Here is a 20,298-nt window from a genome sequence, read left to right as displayed (position 1 = left end):
AATTTCATTTCTCAGTTTCACAGATCAATTCAATATCGAGAACTGCATTTACATACTCTCCAAATTATTCCTGGGGACGCAATAGGATGAATTCCAAATGTAATTTAAAATTAAATGAATTCTATACATTTAAAATTCATCGCTGAAGTAACCATGATGAGGAAATTTGACGGTTGTGAAGAGGACAAGAAGTATCAAGGCAGAATAAATATATATTACAAAGTTGAAAAATACTTTCAATTGGAACTCATTAATCCATTGCAAATCAGCGAACAGTTAGTCAATCAGCGAAACCCAAATAAGTGACTACTGCTTTTGATTACGATGTTTTAAACGCTCAATAGTTAAGCTATCCAGTGTGCGTGCTTGCTTGACTTAGTGTAACGCCCGTTCATGACGGGCAAGTCATGAACACTGGCTACACTACGCAGAATTTTATGCGACTTACGTTTTCGTTGGTGGTTTTCCTCTCATTTAACATATAAATGTAGAATACCAGTAAAATCGTATTGGCAATACACGAAAAAGATAGTTTATGAGGTATACCTTTAATCCCAGTTTAAATAAAATCTTCCACTAAAATATGATCATTTGCTGCCATTGTACTCATGCTCTTTGGTTAATAGTTCTTAATTTCGCCCTATGAACCGTTCTTAAATGAAGTGCGTTGCGACTATAGTGATTTCAATACATTTTGTCGTCTGTCTTTTTTGACAGTCTTAGCGGAAATAGAGGAATGGCCACCCGCAGTTTAGTCTGCAAATAAATAATTCCAACTTGTCTGTCAGATTTGTAGGGTCAACACTCGCCCTAGTCGTCAGCTATTGTATTTCACAATATACATTTTATCCAAGAATCGTCTCCTCCATCTTTGATAAATCGTGCACACATAAGTAGGCCACTGATTCCCATGCACTAGTTTACGTGCATCAGTCATCACTGTTACCTGCGTGGTATTGATGTCAGACACGACCCATAGCCAAACAATTGCACCGCTGTTTTGGACTGTCACGATCCCTGACATGTTCCAATGCGTCAATGCTTTCTGAAATGGAGATAAACATAAAACGGCACGGACGGGGGAAAATGCAGACACGGCAGCACCACTCGCAGTGTAGGAGGACCTTGTGCAACAGAGACGGCCTCTGCTTTTCACAATCCTACAATTTCACTTTATGTCTTTGGGATAAGAGTTTATGAGGGCATGAGCAAGTCTGGTCATTGAACACAAAAATCAATATTTCTTAGTGCTGTGAGGCATAATAGCCCAATCTAGAAAATTTTAACACAAATGCACGTATATTAATTGTTAATGGAACTTGATAGCCTAATATTAAACCTCTTAGTCGAGCACAGCAGGGGAAATATTTTTAACAGAAATTAGGCTTTGAAAAATTGTCTTTATTGCTCCAGTTATCCAACCGACCTTTAATGTTCCCTCATATCCACGAAGAGTTTATTTTATTTCGTACCGTCTGGTTCATTTATTTTATAATAAGGGAAAAACGAGACAGTTATCCAACTGACATTGTTATGGCATCGTATATCTCAAAACGACATATGGTATTTCTGATTAGATTTATATGAATGAATGTAAGAGCAAAATTATCCTGCATGTCATTTCAAAGTCAGACTACGTCCGTCACTCACTTGAATATTTTCTTTTTGCTTTTGGGACGGAGGATGCGGTACGTCGCAAACAAGGTTCTCGTCATCCTTGAGGTATTTATTATACTGAAGTCCGATTTCGTTTAAGAACTGTACATCAGAGATAAATCGGGGGTGTTATACTTAATGTGGAGCGCAAAAATGAAACATTAAGAGACTTTGGTTAAATTATCTATGCCTTAGATTTCAGGTAGGCTAATAGGCCTGGCTTTTAACTTGTTTAATCCTTTCGTGTTTGGGTAGGCTATCCATTAAGCACAAAACTGATAAATGAGGTGAACTGGGTTTTCTGTGAAAGCCTGTTCCCCATACACCCCATGTATCCTTCGCAACCGTTATATCGTCTTCCTTGGCTCTTTTAGTATGATTTTATGAATGTCATTAATCACTGCATGTCGCCGTCATTCACTGACAACAGATTAAAGGATACTTAATTGAAAAACACAGTTTAATTACCAACAAAACATTCACGCAACAATTATGCCACACACTTATTAAAAAAAACTTTTTACGGACTTCACTCAAGTTAGAACTTGGCTGATGGGTTTACGAAATTAAGTTTAAACTGTAAAGATTCGAGGAATTTTTTAGTGCTATTTCATATCCCAAAAGAAGTAAGCACCCGACTGTCACTGAGAGTAGTGAGTGTATAGAATGCTTATTGAGTGTAACTTCATTATCTAAAATATTATAGAAGTGTTCAATTTATTTTCCCCACATTTTAGGATGATTTCGTATCAAGATCTTTTCAGTTTAGTTTCATAGAAACCCCCCGCCCCCTCTCCCCACGCGCATTTCGTTTGGTACAATCGGAATGCAGGCAATTGAATCCATGTTACTTTGCAGAGAAATTCATAGTCAACCATTTCGTGTTTGAACAAAGCATTGTAAACTTGTTTTATGGTGTTGTTATATTCATGTTGCCATTATTATAACAGCGATGTAATAAACCTATGCAAATCTTGGATTAAAATATTGCTCCCCCCTACACATTCCAGCGTTGGATTCGTCCGTTGTGAGGCCTCTACACTGTAGGGAGTGTTTCTCATCTGATACTGAACTTTTCCTCAGTCGACAGGGAACACTTTCGGTGTTTTCCGAAATAAATTAACAAAGTGATCCTGTCTAATATTATTTTCGAATGAGTTAGAGGAATATTTTACTTATCGAAACACTCACACTAAAAGGCACAGAGGTTGCCAGACATAGTTGTTCGGTTAGCTAGCTAACGTTAGCTTTACTAACGTTAGTGGAGACTGAATCACAGAGGGCTTATGATGCCTACGTTGCGGGACAGTACCATGTCCCACCCCGGCGATAACCCTCACCAGGTCCGGGTGAAAGCTTACTACAGAGGGTAAGGCCGTTGTTTATGTAGATTTGGTTGGTATATTAGACTCTATTAGTAACTAGACTTATACAAAGACAACATGGAAATGAGTCAAGTTAGCTAACCTAGCTAAGTAATGTTTAGCCAATAGTCTCTTAACAAGTTCGCATCCTGGAGGAAACCGAACTTGTCGATATGTGCAGATACAGCTAAATAACGAATTAGCTGTCCTTAAAACAGTTTGTTCTGTTCAGGATAATTGTCATTTAGTCACGATAATTGTTTTAAGATTGTTGTATGTGCTTGCTGTTTTTTAGCCGGCTAATAAGAAAGCTTATCTTGTGTTGATGTAGTGTCGTTAGCTAGACAGCTAGGTTGCTTGTAAAGATTGTTTGGATGTCTTCCGTAGTTTGGTTTAGGCAACCCATACAGTTGTTGATTATGGTGCTTTAACACTTTCTACCGGCTATGACAATAATAATTTATGTGTTTTATGTCCAAAATTTGTCCTGAGTTTGGGGTGAATACAGTTGAAAATATATGGGAGTTACCCTGATGGACAACTTCCGAGGCTAAGCTGTCAACATTTAGCAAACTATCAGTCCGAAACTACAGAGATGTAGATCTTTACCCTATGCTTTAGCTTGTGTTGCGTCATATACTGGAAAGATAAACTTTTGATTGTAGCAGGATTGGCACTTAGTGATTGAATGAAATTTCTCTATAATGATAAATCCGAACACCAAGCAACTTTTAAACTCTTCTGTGTTGTTATTTCAATGATTGAATGTTAAGATATTGTCTGTTTCACCAAAATGTTAAGACATCCAACACTTAAATATCTTCAGTGCAAACCTGCTCCTTCATAGCGTTTTGTTGTTATGCTCTCAGGTTTCATATGGTGTGGCATTATAGTTTAGAATGATTTCATTTTAAGTCACCTCTTGTTTAAAGTATCTGAAGCATGCCTGATTGAATAGTTGTGAAATAGTGGTCTGCTTTTAGGCCATGTGGGTGTAGTTTGTCACAGTCATATATATATATATATATATATATATATATATATATATATATATAGTCAGTGTGGAAGTGAAGTCCTCCAACAAAACTGTGCACTGGTTTAGTGGACTAATGTGACTAAGACTGAGTCATCGTGCCCGTGTGATGACGTCTGATTGTCATACACCTCTGACCAGAAAAGCCAGTAATACAAGTATCTTGTGCCAGACCTGTTGTATTTCCCTCTCATGCCTCATTCTGTTTGAATGACTTTAGACTTCATTTGGTTTCTTTCTATACCATGCATCCCAGCTATGTGTGTGATTACTACAAAGGAATCCTCGCAATGTCTAAAATGGAAGGTAATTGAACTGTTGGGGAGGTTCAGGGGTTGACATGTAAACCATGGCTCCATTTCATCATGACTCGTTCCCAAATGATCGCATATGAAATGAGTTGTTTGGGATATAATGGGCTTTCCCAGACCCTTTTTGTCTCTAAATTCAGATCTCTTGGGAGTGGTATGGTGGCGCATGAAATGTAGCCCTGACATTAAGAGCCAACCACAGGTGGACTGTGCAGGAGACAGCTTTGACTGGGACTGTCGTCAGAATGTTCTGTTATCAATCATAAGTTGGTTCCTCTTTGTCTTTAGGAGCAGGAACCAGATGCTCGGAATGCTGATGCATGTCAGCAGAGGTTGTTGACACACAATGCTAAATATACTCTGACCAAAACCCTGAATGTAGGCTGGATTGAAACCCACTGTCTGGTTCTGTTCAACACTTCACAACGAATGCAGCGCAGCTTATTTCTTTAACAAGCAAATGATTTTCTGGAGAGGATGCAGCAGCTGCAATGTTTGTTCTTAGAAACTATGTAGCCTTAGTCCTCATGGCTTATCCAGAGCTGTCCTGCAGACTGTAAATCTAAGGGAGTCTGAATTGAATCTGTAATTCTCTCTCCACTTTACTTCTTTGATGGCAGCTCTTTACAGGAATGCACAAAGGGTCGGTTTTGTGACAAGGGAGGGACTTGTCTCTGCTTTTTTCCCCATTGAAAAGGCTCTGAGTGCACCAGTGATGAAACCGTACAGTATATGGACCTCTTTTGAGCTCTTGTGAACCATGGATAGTAAGGCACTCTATTTATGGTTAATACGGCCGCCAGACATGTATATAGGCTTGTCACTTCCACAGGGAGAGAGTATCTGTTTTTTATGTCGGTTTGTGTTGATGTCTTTCAGTTTTGCTTGCACGAGGCAGTCCTTGGCTCTTTATTGCTTTTGAGTTCAGTGTGTGAGTGTCCAGAGGCGTATTTGAGCGTGGATATAAGGAAATATATCAGGAAATTAGACGAGATTGATTACTCTTACACCACAGAGCCAATGAGAGTGAGAAGACATGTTCTTTGCCTTGTAGTAATAAGAAAATGTGTCTCAAAGTCTGCAGCTGTACGTGCAGGCCAACAAACTTGTTTTCCTCTGTGTGCATGTGGACTGTCAGTGTCCCACGTAAGCAGATGCTTCAAGATTCAAGAGCCTTTATTTCCATGTGTAACAACTACAATGGAATGCTCACTCCCCACTCACTCCCACAGTATCACTCCTAAATACAAATTCTAAACAATTTACAGTTGGCATTTTGCAGATGCTTTTAAACCAAAGTGACTGACAATTAGTGCATCAATCAGTTTTAACTACCTCATAAGCAATGATCACAGTAGGAATGCAAATGAATTATTATTTTCAGTACCATGCTCTTGTATATCCTGCAGCATAGAGACAAGGTTAGTACAAGGTTTTTTTTTTTTGTTTGTTTGTTTTTTAAATATAACATAAGAGAGAGGTTACACACTGGGGGACAGGTGGATTCTGAAAAGGTTGGTTTTCAGTCTCCTGCGGAAGATGACGAGAGATTCCGCAAACACTAAACACTGAGCAAGTACATAATAAGTACACAAATAGAGTAAGTAGGTACATAATAAGTACAATAAAATAAATAAAATACAATGAAAGTACAATAAAAAGTGACTAAGAAGAGTTATGTGGCTAAGTAAGCGTTATAACACTGTGACAGATGGTGCAAAAACACGTAGTAAAGTGACCAAGTGCAGTACAGTTATAATAATAGCATAGTGAACAGTAACAATAAAGTGGTAATGGCAGAAACTGTTATACTGAAGCACAATTGCATGAAAAGGTATAACGATAATGGTAAAGTGACCATGATAATGATAAAGTGGAATCCTGATCAGTTTCTGCAGTAAGAGGAGTCTTGGTAGAGGAGTTTTAATAAGCTGCTGCACAGTCATGAAAATATCATTTGGTTGAGTCTGGCCTCTCAAATACTCGCTCCAGTTAGATGTACCTGTTAAGTGCAGCAAATCCCCTCATTTTGTTCTTGTGAATGAATAAAGTTAAAAACTAGGGGTGATTCTGTGAGGGTAGAAATAGACCCATTCGGTGCTGAGCTTGCTGAACGGAGCTTATTCAACGTCACACATTTCCTCAGGTGAAGACGTGGGATTGTGTTTAATGTAGACAAGCCAGAGATAACAGTAACAAAGCTGTCTCTATGCTTTATCCTGAGCTTGGGAATTGTCAGAAGGGTTCGTTCAGATTGCTGTGGATATAACAGACATACAGGTTGAGATTATCGTGGTGGCTTGGTGGCTTTCTCATTCCTGCTCAACATGACTGACTTCGGTGAGACTACAGTAAATATTTGTCTCTGAGTATATGATGGACAGGTGACCTCCACTCCCATCAGTTAGGAGGAAGTGAAGGGCCGGCATGAAGGCAGTGTGACTGTTTCTGTAATTAGCCTACCAGGGCTCCCATACTGGCAATAATTAACAAAAGCCGTGTGCTAGAGGACGGGGTAGGGTGTGGGGGCTGAGAATTTCTGTGGTCTGCCTCCCACCGTGGGAATTTCATAATCATCTGAGTAACTTCCCTGCCTGAAGCCACACTGTACACTTTCCTGTAAGACTGAAGATGTGGTTGAATTCACTTACTGACCTCATTTGCTGTTTGTTGGAGAATATCGGAGAATATCTTGTCTACGTTTTGTTCCTTTTTTTCTTCCATTATTTACTTTTTTTTTTTTTTTATTGAAGAAGCACCGTTGCCAGTGTTGTGTGTAATGTGTTGCCCTCATCCTTGTACAGTGGTCATTTTAAGAGCTCCTGTTTCTAATGAAATATCGTCAGCTCTGTTGTAACTCACTCATTCTAATCACAACAGATACACACAAACACGTCTCGTTTTTTCAAACTTGCTGGGAGCGATGTGGTGATAGTGAAAGGTCTCGGCTAATCTCTTTGAGAAAAGGTGTAAATATACCCTGAGAGTCTGTGTAGCCTTTTGTCTGTCTTATACCTCCCTTATGCTTTATATTATGAGTGTTAAAAAAAACCCAACAACAATATATGTCTATGCTGGACACAGAATGGTCTGTGATTCATGTTAGAAAGAAACAAAAGACTGTCTGTGTGGCTGTCTCACTCTCATATTGTCTATTGTTTGTGCAGGGACATCATGATCACACACTTTGAGCCATCCATCTCTTATGAGGGACTCTACAGTGAGGTCCGAGACATGTGCTCCATGGACAACGATCAGCTCTTCACCATGAAGTGGATCGACGAAGAAGGTCTGTCAGTCTTCCTCACTGACGCTGTGTTCTTTTGGGAGGAGTGGATCCCATGTAGCGACCATTTAGAAATGATCAGCGATTATTGACCTCTGCATTTCCCTTGATAAATTGCCAGGATTGTTAAAATGGCATTATGATAAAAAAAAAGGATAGTACTCAACACCCACACATGAAAATACCTGCAATATCAGGTCTGGTTTGCATCTCTGCAATCACACATGCACAGTTAGTCCTCAGATAATCCGGGTCTGTCCATTATCCAGTCTGAGAGATGCTAGAAGCTGGTTTCATTGTTTATTGTTCATAAAATCATTTCGACACTGTTATACCTCGTGATTGTAGATCTGTTTAAAGACACCGCTCTATCTCTCTGAGACAGCCGTGCATTAATTCGACTGAATACGGAGCAGGTCCGTGGTGAAGTGCTCAGACGGCTCGGTCAGCGTGGTTTCCCCTCAGAGTAAAGAGTTAATCCTGTACCCTGTCAGAGCCTTGACTCTGCAGCAGAGCGTCAGTCGGTCGTTTGGCTGGCAGCTGTCATCTCTAACCGAGCGCTGCTTCCTTTGTGCTGCTGACTCCTGCTCTCCCCCAGCCTCAGGTCCGTCATTAGGGAACCTGAGGCGGTGGGGGGGGTTGCGCGGGCCGCGTGACGTCGGTCGTCACGAACGCCAGAGGCGCTCTGCGGTGACAAGCAGCTGCTCTCCGCGATGTTTTCTGTTTCTCATACATATACATATTTGTGAGAAAATTGGATGTGGTTTTTTTTTTTTTCCATGCTCTGCTGTCGCTATGTATCGTGACAGCCGCCGTCACTGTACAGTCTGACAGCACAAAGCCCCATCACTCATTTTTTTCCCCCCCTGTTTTTTCATTTTATACTTGCCTCTCTCTTTTCTGTCTTTCTTTCACTCTCTCTCTCTCTCTCTCTCTCTCTCCCTCCTACTCCTCTCTTTTGAAGTGTCAGCCTAATATCTGGCTGTTTTGATTTGCTAGGGTGTTATGCTGCCTGCTCATTGTGCTGTCTTTCTTTTCAGGAGATCCATGCACAGTGTCCTCTCAGATGGAACTGGAGGAAGCTTTGCGCCTCTATGAACTCAACAAAGACTCAGAGCTCATTATTCATGGTATGCCGGACTCCTATCCTGGTTTTTGGTTTTGACAGTTTAAGGGTTTGGGATAGAATCTCTGTGATGAATAAGTTATCGTATATTCACTCCCTAATCACCACATTGTCTCTTTGTTTGTGTCCTAACGGTATTCTGTTCTTTTTTTCCGTTCCTTAAAAATTCTGTCCCTTACAATTCTTTTCCTCAGCTCTAGATTTTAACGGAGCTTGAGAACTAGTCATGAGGAAAAGAGGGGTGTGTGTTGATTATGTACATGTGAATGAGAACAGTAAGAATCCTGTGTTGATATTTCATGAGTTAATGATTATGCACATGTGAATGAGAACAGTAAACATCCTGTGTTGATATTTCATGAGTTTAAATTTTTTTTGAAATATCCGCACACATTGTTCATAGGTTTTCAGGCTTTGAAGACAGACAAGCACATAGCTTTTGATGCAGTGGTTGTGTGTGTTGTAATACACCCTGTCCAACATGTGTGTCGTGAGTGCATTAGTGAACATTGGGAGGTATCCTTAAAAGTTGACAGGCATGTATAGTAAACAACACTAGGACATGACTGGTTATTTAATTGCCACTAGTCTGAGCGACTGAGCCACTAGAGGTTGCCCCTCGACTGACTGACTTTCGTTGGCTTGTCTTCTTCACAAGCAGCCTGAAAGACCAGGGAAGGGAGAGTGACAGGGCAGACATGACCCCCAGGAATTAGTGTCACAGCTTCACTCTACTGCTCTCAGCTGTACGCCTCATGTGAGCAGAAACAGGAGAGACACAAAGTTATTTTTTTTAAAAACCGATCAAAAATGAACCGTTCTGATTTCAGAGTTCTGTGTCCAGAGTGACAGTTCCTCATACTTCACTTTGCTTTTCAAGACAACCTTCTGTGCCCATTAGTTTTACCAATTGTTTGGGAGAATGCACGGGGACGTGACAGATACAAGTGTGTGTGGAGATGATGACAGGTGGATGTGATCTGTCCTAACGCGCCGAAATGAAGAGGCATTTCCTCTGTCTCTTTTATCTTAGCAGCCGTCCGTCTGGCACGATGATATTAACACTGTCTGCACATGTTCTCAGTGCGACATGTGTGCAGTTAACACATTACCATACTAAATGTGGGATGTTCACACATCCATTACGAGACTCAGGGCTCTGATGAAAGACGAGAGACCAAAACGTCAGCAGCACAGATTGAATTCATGATGCCAGTGCAAGACAGTAGCGTGTGAATAAAATCGGTTCACAAGGTGGATTTAATTTAGCCTGTGATATTTATCCTTTCCTTGGTCTGTGTTTACTCTGCAGTGTTTCCCTGTGTTCCTGAGAAACCAGGCATGCCTTGTCCTGGAGAAGACAGTAAGTGCTTTTTTCTTTCACCTCAGCTCCTCACCACTCTTTCATTTTGGTATGGGGGTTTGGAACTTGTTTTGGGACATGGTGTTATCAAGGAGGTACCCTGAAAGCAAGTTTTCATTGGTGGGCTAACTGCGATCTCTGTTGTTAGAAGAGTGTGTTTAGGAAAATATGAAAATCTAGTGTCTTTACTTCAACTTGATCACCAGTTAACATTTACAGTGAGAACTTCATAGACTGACAGAAATGTTCACTTAATGGCTTTCTTATGAATACGTTCTTTAGCAGAACTAGACTACCTCTTTAAACCTATTCACTCTGAACGAGAAATTGACCTTCTGTTTTGAAGAATATTTTGTACTCTGCAAATAATATCTCTACATGTTTTGCTTTGCCTTGTTGGACCCTCTGGTCTCTTGCCTGTCTAGTGGTCTCTGTCAGCTTTCCTAGTAAAGTGAACGCTTTTAAACCAGATATACAGGTCGATTGGTTTTAGGTTTTTCAGCATGCCCATAGACACTAGATATGGACATGATGTAATCCCTTTTGGTGCTCCCCACCTGCAGAGTCCATATACCGACGTGGAGCTCGGCGCTGGAGGAAGCTTTACTATGCAAACGGACACGCTTTCCAGGCAAAGCGCTTCAACAGGGTAAAACCTCAGCACTTTATACAAATCTTATACAAGACTATTAATGCTGCAGTAATACTGCTGGAATGGTGACGTCTGGCAGATCTTTTCTGGCCTGTCCTAGTGTACATTATAGTTTGTTTTTTTTCCTCCCTGTAAAATCGTATCTAATCGGCATTAAGCTTAACTTTCGCTTTTGTTTTGAACAGTATCTAATTATACCAGTAAATCTTATAGAGCATGTCAGCAGCCATTTTGAGAATCTTCATAGTGGAATGTAATATCTTTACTTATTAACCTTTAATTACAGAACATAATTTAGTTAGATGATTGTTTTGTGTTTGTTTGTTTGTTTGTTTTACCTTGTTCTTTGGTTTGGCTGAATGTTTTGGTCTGGACGATTTGATTTCATTGTTTTTCATTGGCTGTTAATCATTTTTATTGATTTGTGTATTAAATGTATTTTCTACACAGCGTGCTCATTGTGCCATCTGCACTGACCGAATCTGGGGCCTCGGTCGTCAGGGCTACAAATGCATCAACTGCAAACTGCTGGTTCACAAAAGATGCCACAAACTGGTTACAGTGGAGTGTGGCAGGCAGATGATACAGGTGAAAAAAAGCACTTTGATCTGAAAAATAAATGACCTTTAGACAAAAAGTAACAATTTGTTTGGTAGAGATGTAATGTAATAGGACATACTCAAAACTAGGATTAGGATTTCCAAACTAATGAACGGATTAGGATTTCCCAAATGACTAACAATTTCCAAAGTAACTCACAACCAACTGCCTGATCATTGTACTAATCAGATGTAGCTACATTGGTGATTATGTCAGGCAAACACTCACACTGTGACCTTCATGTGTAGGAGCCAATCATGCCACGACTCGACCAGGTACCCACTCCATCAGATCACCCTGAGCCAGGTACTGTACACAGCTTTCCCCAAGTCTTAATATAGCTAAACTTCATGCACTTGATATAGCTGAACTTCATGTTACTAAATGGACACCATGGAGGAAAGTCGATGCTGGATGAATGTGTAGAAATGAAAGGCTTGAGTTCACCCTGGAGTCTTGTTTGCAGCCTGGAATGAAAAATGTCTCTCTTTCTTGTGGTGTGGGATTCCCATATAGGGACTAGTACTTAATCTAAATGCCACGGTGCTCTTTCACATGAGGAGGTTGCATAGTGTTATTTTACCGATACGAAACTCTTCAGATATACTCGGCAAAGACTTCAAATACTATTTGTCTTCTCTGCGGCCATTTATGATCTCTGCTGCTTGCCAGTATGATCCATCTGGGCTATCATTTGCCATTAACTTTAAACATGTCGAGATGTTCATCATTTTTCATGTAGCCCATTGCGGCTTTTGAGAGCGTTACACCATGGAGCGATTAGTGTCATATTGATTCTCATTGATTCCTGCTGGAGAGTGATTTTGCATGAGGTGTTCAGCTGTAAGCTGATATGTTGTGTCAGTCGTAATAAAATGTGTTCGCTGATAGGGAATGAGTGCTCAGCATGTCTGTGGCATTGATGTGAGATGCCCTGAGTGTCTGGTGTGGTACTATTCATTGATCTCTACAGAGCTGCGAGGAAAGCGGGGAGATCTTAAAAAGGAAAAGGGGATACATATTGTTTCATATCTGTAATTGTTTTATATTTGTAATATATCTGGAATGTTCTCAAGTGATATTCTTCCCGAGGGAACTGCATGAAGTGTAAAAGATGAGGCAAGCATAGAAGACCAAAATAACAATCTCTTTCTTTATTCCAGCCACATCACACAAGAACTCCATCGAGAGTCTCAATCATGAGGGAGATGAGAAAGAGGTAAGAATGACTACCCCGGTACTCATCGTGCTTACCTTTTGTCTCTCTGTGTTTTTCATTTTGTTTGATCTTCATTATACCACAAGGACGTCTTTGATTGCAGCAATATTTAATTGACCCTCTGGCACAAGACAAGTTTTGATTCCCCCAAAGTCTATAACAAAGCCCAGACCTCTTGTGTTTGTCATGTTCCATTTATGTAGTCCTTGATCTCACTTTAGGTAGAAGATTTAACGCATGCTGAATGTTCAGTCCCTGTTTTGTGTTTTGATATGTTTTGGACCATCCTCCCACTGTCTAGGCATGCGTAGCCAACATCACATGGCTAAATTAGGTCGTTAATCTCAGTCAGTAAGCACCAGAGCTTAAAGCTGGTGCTGTTTTTTGTTATGTCCTGTCTGTTTGCATTTACCGTGCGCATTCGAATGCCTCTCATTAGTACCTGCGATTATGATGAGTGTTCAACCACTGACAGTGGCTAAGCGGTCGTCACTCAGCAGTTGGCCTGTGTTGTGCTGCAGGAGAGGCACTGACAGGCGCATCCAGGCCCTATTGATTTCCTTTAGTGGAGCTAATAAAGTACACTCTTATCAGGGCCCTGAACACTGACTACTGATTAACAACCTTCAAATCAGGAGCACTGCAGCACAGCAGTACACACAGACAACCACAACTTCACACAGAGGTCATAAGGGGAGCAGGGACATGAAAAGGGCACCAAAACTAGACAGAAAACAAGGAGACTGCAGGATGTATTGTCTCAAGGTCATGAGTAGAAATAGAGGAGAGGAAAAAAAAAAAGAAAATGTGTGTTTGGATGAAGGAGTGGCAGAAACGCTTTGGTGAATGAATGTGGGCGAAGGGACACGATCCAGCGGAGACATGGGAAAATGTTGTAGGGGCCTGGGTTAAGTGTTCACCTGTTTGGCTTGTTTCATTTGACTCTCATCTTTGTCGTTCAGGCTATGAGCAGCAGAGAGTCTGGGAAGGTGGCTTCCAGTCTTGGCCTTAAGGACTTTGACCTACTGAGGGTCATCGGCAGGGGAAGCTACGCCAAAGTTCTGCTGGTCCGGCTCAAGAAGACGGATCGCATCTACGCCATGAAGGTGGTGAAGAAGGAGCTGGTCAATGACGATGAGGTAAATAGGCGTCAACAAATTGTCATGTCTGCCACATATATAAGTCAAAGCCTATAACAACAAAAACAAGAACAGCAAAGAAATAAACCTGAAAGAACTCTGAAAGCAGACCTTAATAGCTTCAAAGCAACACTGAGCTTTCATCAGAATTAACACAGACATCCACACATTGAGCTGGCTACTTGAGTGATTAAGTGAGCAGTTAGCCTTGATTGGACGCGTTTAGGCTGAGTGATGAATTGACAGAAGTCATTCTCGATCAATACTGTCTGAGCCGCCAGCCCCGCCGTACATGGCCCAGCCAATCATTATGGCCAAAGGTTTTTTTTCTCCACCGACCGTCTCTGTGCTCTGTGCTCTTGTGACTCATCTCTCGTCAATGCCGTATCCTGTTGACAACAATCACGTACGTTCTTATTCTGATTTTTCTCTGTTGTGTCCGTTCCCATCTCCTGTACTGTAGGATATCGACTGGGTCCAAACAGAAAAACATGTTTTTGAGCAGGCTTCTAATCATCCGTTCCTGGTGGGGCTTCACTCCTGCTTCCAGACGGAGAGCAGGTTAGCAGGACTCTTCTCAAAAAACACAAGTTTCATGAAGAATGAATGAGTACTGCCGGGGCGTCGAAATGGGTCTCTCCTCCTCTTCCCCTATTTCACTGGCAAATGCACACTTAGCCTAAGCCATCTGCTTATCCATCCACGTGGAAGTTGCAGCCCTTGAAAATGCACAAAATAATACATGAAGCTGATACTTTTGAAAGTCGAGAGACTTGATTTGTTTAAGATATTCTCTCTCTCTCTCCCCCTCTCTTTCTCTCTCTCTCTCTCTCTCTCTCTCTCTCTCTCTTTCTCTCTCACTCTCTCTCTCACTCTCCCCCTCAGGCTTTTCTTTGTAATTGAATATGTGAATGGGGGAGACCTGATGTTCCACATGCAAAGGCAGAGGAAACTTCCAGAAGAACATGCAAGGTAAAAGCGTTGACGTGTCTTGATGAGTCAAAGAGCGATGCCTCCTGAGAGAAATGACTTATTCTGCGGTGCAAAGAATCTTGAACATGAAAACCTGTAGCCATAGCAACAGATAGCAGTTTGACGAGATCTGTTCACTCCCTCATCTGTGACAGATCACCACTGCTAGTGACTGTAAATAGAACAACATAGACAACATTCAGTAAGCCACTGCATTGCTATGGGAGGAGTGTGGAATGTCTTTTTTTTTTGTAAATGAATCCAGTGTGACCAGTTGTCTTCTCTCAGATTTTACTCAGCTGAAATCAGCCTGGCCTTAAATTACCTCCACGAACGAGGCATCATCTACAGAGACCTGAAACTGGACAACGTGCTGCTTGATTCAGAGGGCCACATCAAACTCACAGATTATGGCATGTGCAAGGTGTGTGCCTAGTGGTAAAGATGCATGCATCTTTGGCTGACGATTAAAGCATACATGGTGAATGGTTTATGTTTAGAGAATAGAGGTGTGAATCTTCACGGCTCTCACGATTTGATTCGATTACGAAACGATTCTCGATGCATCACGATGCATCTTGTCCTCCCATGTTTTGTTTTTGTTTTAATTAACACAAGAATACAAGCTCTCAGGTTTGTATGGTTGGCTGATTACTAGCTACATGCTTGGGGTTTGCTAAGTTTAGTTCCGGGGGCAGCGGGTGATGTGATTCTTCATATTTGAAGTATTAAGGTCTACTAAATGTGCTCAAACATCTGTTTTTAAGATACTGGGTGCGTTTTTAATCTCTGACTGCTGGAGATGTTGCTCCCCCTCCGCCATGTTTCCAGTCACACCAGGCACAAGTGATAAACATAGTATCTGGGAAGGGGGAGAGGGGAGGTTCACCTTTTAGTTACTTAGCTTACTTTATTTACAATAAAAACCGTACACTGGCATGTATGTTATTTCATTACAGATTTTAAAAAATCCATTATTTTCTTTTTCTTCATGGATACAGAATCTTTCACTTTCACGCTGTGATGCGTCGTAAAAACGATCAGCTTCCCCAGCTCTATTAGGGAATGTGGCTTAGAATAAATTTTTTACTCAAAGATAATATATACTAACTAATCGTGTAGTACCTTTATTCTGCTTCTGTGGGCCAGTGTGTGTGCGTGTGCGTGCGTGTGTGTGTGTGTGTGTGTGTGTGTGTGTGTGTGTGTGTGTAGGAACACACTAATTGATATATTTGTCTTCACCACAGGAGGGACTGAGACCAGGAGACACAACCAGTACTTTCTGTGGAACACCCAATTACATTGCTCCTGAGATTCTAAGAGGAGAGGACTACGGTAAACATTCTCTCCTGAAATATAACACTCGTAAACTTGGTTACTTGCTAGTTATGTGTGCCTTGTATGTGTTTGTAATTGTATTCGTATTTGTACTTGCTGTCCAGGCTTCAGTGTCGATTGGTGGGCACTGGGTGTCCTCATGTTTGAGATGATGGCAGGAAGGTCTCCGTTTGACATAGTTGGCAGCTCTGATAACCCTGATCAGAACACAGAGGACTACCTCTTCCAAGGTAAAACCCACAAATCATTCCCCTTTTGCCCTACTGAGTTCTGTCTGTGTATCCTAACTGTCTTTTATTTTCTTTCATCAGTAATATTGGAAAAGCAAATCAGAATTCCCAGATCACTTTCAGTGAAAGCTGCTAGCGTCCTGAAAGGATTCTTAAACAAGGTAAAGAGGAATCAAACTGTCACATCAGTGCAAACAAGGCCATATCTGGCAACCATGTAAGGCCAGTGAAATGAACCTTCACACTCTGTTTAACACCCCGCCCCAACTCTGATTCTCTCACTCTCTGTCTCCATCTTCCCCCTGCTCCCTTCTCCCACACACTGTATCTGTCTTGCTCCGTCAGGACCCAAAGGAACGTCTGGGTTGTCATCCGCAGACAGGCTTTGCTGACATCATGGGCCATCCATTCTTCCGAAATGTCGACTGGGACCTTGTAAGTCGTCGTTTTCCCCCATCTGTCTTATCAGACGTTTTGTCTGGGAAATGTTGATGAAATGGGTTTTGCTGACGTCTTATTTCATCTTCATGCTTGAAAAGAGTGATGTTAATAGTGCACCGAACAATTGCGTACAAAATAATGCCCTAAACAATTTAAAGCGTTTTAGGGTGTAATGTTATGGAGACATTTTACCCAAAACGCTGCTTTTCCTATTTGGTCACGTTAGGGAAAAACAAACGCAGTTCACTAAACAGAGTAGCTTCTAAACAAGGAGTTTCGATCAAATGCTCTCGTTTGTGATGTCCAGTCTCCACTTTTAAAAGAGCGCGACTTGATCGCTGGGTCAGATTCTGTGCTCCTTTTGCTATGTTTGCAAAGCTCTGTGTCGTGGCCCGCTCTGTGACGTCAGAATCAGAAGTTTGCGGTCTCCGTCACAAAACCGATTACTCCGCGACGCTAATCTGTTCTAAACGATGTCACTGAGAGGGCCTGCAGGGAGACGAGCCGAGGAGCGGCGTGACCTCTTATCCGTGTTTGGTCTGGGTGAGCTCATAGGGAGGGAAGAGATAAACACACACTCTCTGGAAGAATCGGGTTACACTTTCCCTTCTGACAGACCGCAGTTCCCCAGTCAGCCTGCAGGGGGAGGAGGTTCTATTCTGACGCTAGATCCAGCACCGCGGCTTTAGTTTGGATTTGATATTTATATTCATTTGTGTTTGGGCTAGGTGATTTCTTTGCTGACGTTGTTTATTATTGCTTTGTTTTAACTGATAATATGCCATTAACATTTTTACCTTGACATGTTAAGGCCAGTAGACGTAGTATGTTTTGGAAAAGAGCATTCTAACGCATGCTTTTTCCAGCTCCATTTAACGTTCATTTTTAGCGCTGCGTTACGATAAGTAGAATTGCAGTCATGTTTTTTTTTGTTTGTTTGTTTGTTTTTTACAGATGGAGCAGAAGCAGGTGGTTCCACCATTCAAGCCCAATATTTCTGGCGAGTTTGGACTAGATAACTTTGATGCCCAATTCACCAGTGAACCCATCCAGCTGACTCCAGACGATGAGTGAGTGTCGAGGCTTCTAAAAGCCTCTGAGTCGGTCGCACCCATTCATTAAGCTCCGTTTTTGGCAAAGTGTAATTTTTCCAGTCTCTTATCACAAGCGACATTAGGTCGTGCGTCAGCAAGTACTGCTGTGATTAGGGTGATGTCAGTACGACACATTACAGATGTTTTGATTGAGAGAAACCTTTTTAAGTACAAGTGCTCCGCGCTTCCACGTATGCCAAACCAGTTGTTAGGCATTTGCTCAAGCCACACCTGGAAAATTTCTCCATGTGTCATTTATAGCTCTGAACAACTTTGCATCACATCTATGATGCTGATTTTGCCTCGCCTTGTTTTACCGTCTTTGTCATGTATGTATGTGCACAGCTAACTCTCTTACTTTTTTTTTCTTCCCAGTGATGCCGTAAAGAAGATTGACCAATCAGAGTTTGAAGGATTTGAGTACATCAACCCTCTCCTGATGTCTGCAGAGGAATGTGTGTAGACGCTTCGCTTGCCTCCATCGTCACTACCATCTCAGAATTGCCTTTTGTTCAGCAGTGCATGGTCACAAGCACACAAACAAACAAACAAACAAAGAGAAACACCCAGGAGAGATCCTTGTTCTTTTCAGGAGGTTGCTGTGCTCCAAGATTCTGAGTTGCCAAACTGTTCTTACACTCTGCCATTCATGACCACTAGTCCTTAATGCTATTTGTTTTTTGTTGTTGTTTTTTTTTTTTTTTTTTATTATTTTTGTATCAGATAAAGCCGCACTGATATCAGTATGTTTATCAGTGTCTTTTTACCGTAACCCATGGGGTTTAAGGTCATTATTAGGTTTTTAGATGTAAGTTGGAAAGGAATGACTGTTGCTATACAGGACTTTTTCCCCCTCACTTCCCCAACCGGTTATAGTTTGATAAATGCTTTATTTGTACATATATCAAATAAGGAACAACAAAAACATGTTGAATTCAAATAATAAGTCAGCCCATTTTAATTCTCTCCCTATTCATAAGGAACGTATTGGAAAACCTCTTCAGCGTCTCCTTAACCTGTAGACTAAGAAAGAAAAGAAAGACAAGACTAGCCTCTAATGTTAAACCTTATCGTGTATTCTCTGTTTATTTAATGAATGAGTAGTCTGTTATATGATGTGCTCAGATTTTGATTTGAATCTGAATGGTAAAACTTGCTCTGAATTGTTAGAAGGTGTCATATACGATTCTGGACAGTGGGATGAGTTGTTGGTATGGACAAAACCAGCTGATAGGAGTGAAGGCTGGTGACCAGGAGCACTAATCAACACTAATGTAAATACTGACAGAGAATGAGTAGAGCAAGAGGAAGGAGGAGTTAGGACTGTAGGTCAACAGCAGAACCACCCACGAAATGTACTTTGATACAGGACCAAAAAAAAAAAAAAAACCCCAACAACACAGGAAACAAACGCTTCTTGTGTGCTCGCCACAGTAACTAAGTAGAAAGACGATATGTTGTCCCAAAACGACAGTTACTTTTTACTGTAAGAAAAAAAACACTTTTTTTCACCCCTTTTTCCTTCTGTTGTTTGTTGAAATACATGGAAAAAATGTTAACATGTAACTGCCTTGCTGTAAATTTACGGTATTCTGTTCATTTTTTTTATATTTGTAAGGGTACTGATGGATAGTGTAACGAACAGTGGATGTGTATTCATTGTCACTCTAACCACAGACAGTTTTTTTTTTCTTTCTTTCTTTCTTTTGTTTTTTTTTTAAACATTTTCACTCCCTTGGGCCCAGTCCCAGATCAGATAAGTGGTCTATGCGTGGGGGCCCTTGTTTGCATTCACCCCTTAAGGAACCCTTCAGTGTCGTGTCATACTGATTTTCAGTTGTATCGGAGAGGGATGGAGATGGAGTTTGGTCCACTGTTACTATGTGGAAAGGACGCCGGTGACCAAATAAAAACACATTCACTTTGGGATAAAGGGTTTATGCAGACGGTACCATTCCTTATTCCTCAGCAGGTTTTAACACTAATATTCACATTAACATGGGCAGCCATAATGTCACGAGTTTGTAAAGAGCTGTTTTTCTAAAAATGGACTTTGACGAGGCAGAGTACCCCTGAAAACCTCAGAAATGCTGTTTTTACTCTGTCCATGGCTAAGAGCTCTATACAACATTATTTACTAACTGGATTTGTTCTCCCTTCTCAGTATTTAATTAAATGTTTCACTACAAAAATGTGAGAGCATTTTGTGGCCACTGTGTAACTGAAGATTTAACTACACCTCAGAATTTGTCCTTTGCTGACCCTGGCAGTCTTTGTTGTTTTTATAAACTTGTCTGTAAACCATTTGACTTGACGAACACTACATTTATTTGTATTTTAATATTTGATAGCACATCTATGGAATCAAGAATACAGTTAACAATAAAGAAGTTTCACTGATGCCTTGTATTATTTTTATTCTGTTGATCTGTTTGAATGTTGCTTTCGCCCATGTCTCCTGTTTGAATGGTATG

The 20,298-nt window shown here is 41.0% G+C and overlaps 1 protein-coding gene across 2 annotated transcripts; it reads left to right on the top strand.

Moving 5' to 3' along the window:
• The first annotated feature begins 2,796 nt into the window (after positions 1-2,796).
• Positions 2,797-18,502, top strand: prkci (protein kinase C, iota). Of its 2 annotated transcripts, none has more exons than XM_030773423.1 (18): positions 2,797-3,025; positions 7,532-7,653; positions 8,691-8,780; positions 10,089-10,139; positions 10,703-10,788; positions 11,242-11,379; positions 11,640-11,697; positions 12,555-12,610; positions 13,573-13,749; positions 14,213-14,310; positions 14,635-14,721; positions 15,010-15,145; positions 15,969-16,056; positions 16,164-16,289; positions 16,371-16,450; positions 16,635-16,724; positions 17,685-17,800; positions 18,200-18,502. In XM_030773423.1, the coding sequence occupies exons 1-18, from the start codon at positions 2,943-2,945 to the stop codon at positions 18,285-18,287; spliced, it is 1,770 nt and encodes a 589-aa protein (XP_030629283.1). In that variant the 5' UTR covers positions 2,797-2,942; the 3' UTR covers positions 18,288-18,502. The 2 variants fall into 2 exon arrangements, with proteins under 2 accessions (XP_030629283.1, XP_030629285.1); XM_030773425.1 differs by having other exon boundaries at positions 11,640-11,720; positions 12,569-12,610.
• The last annotated feature ends 1,796 nt before the right edge of the window (positions 18,503-20,298 follow it).

This window comes from Chanos chanos, chromosome 5 (genome assembly GCF_902362185.1).
Source record: "Chanos chanos chromosome 5, fChaCha1.1, whole genome shotgun sequence".
NCBI classification, from domain to species: domain Eukaryota; kingdom Metazoa; phylum Chordata; class Actinopteri; order Gonorynchiformes; family Chanidae; genus Chanos; species Chanos chanos.
The sequence above is the reverse complement of the archived record's forward strand: the minus strand, read 5'-3'. Positions and strand labels throughout refer to the sequence as shown.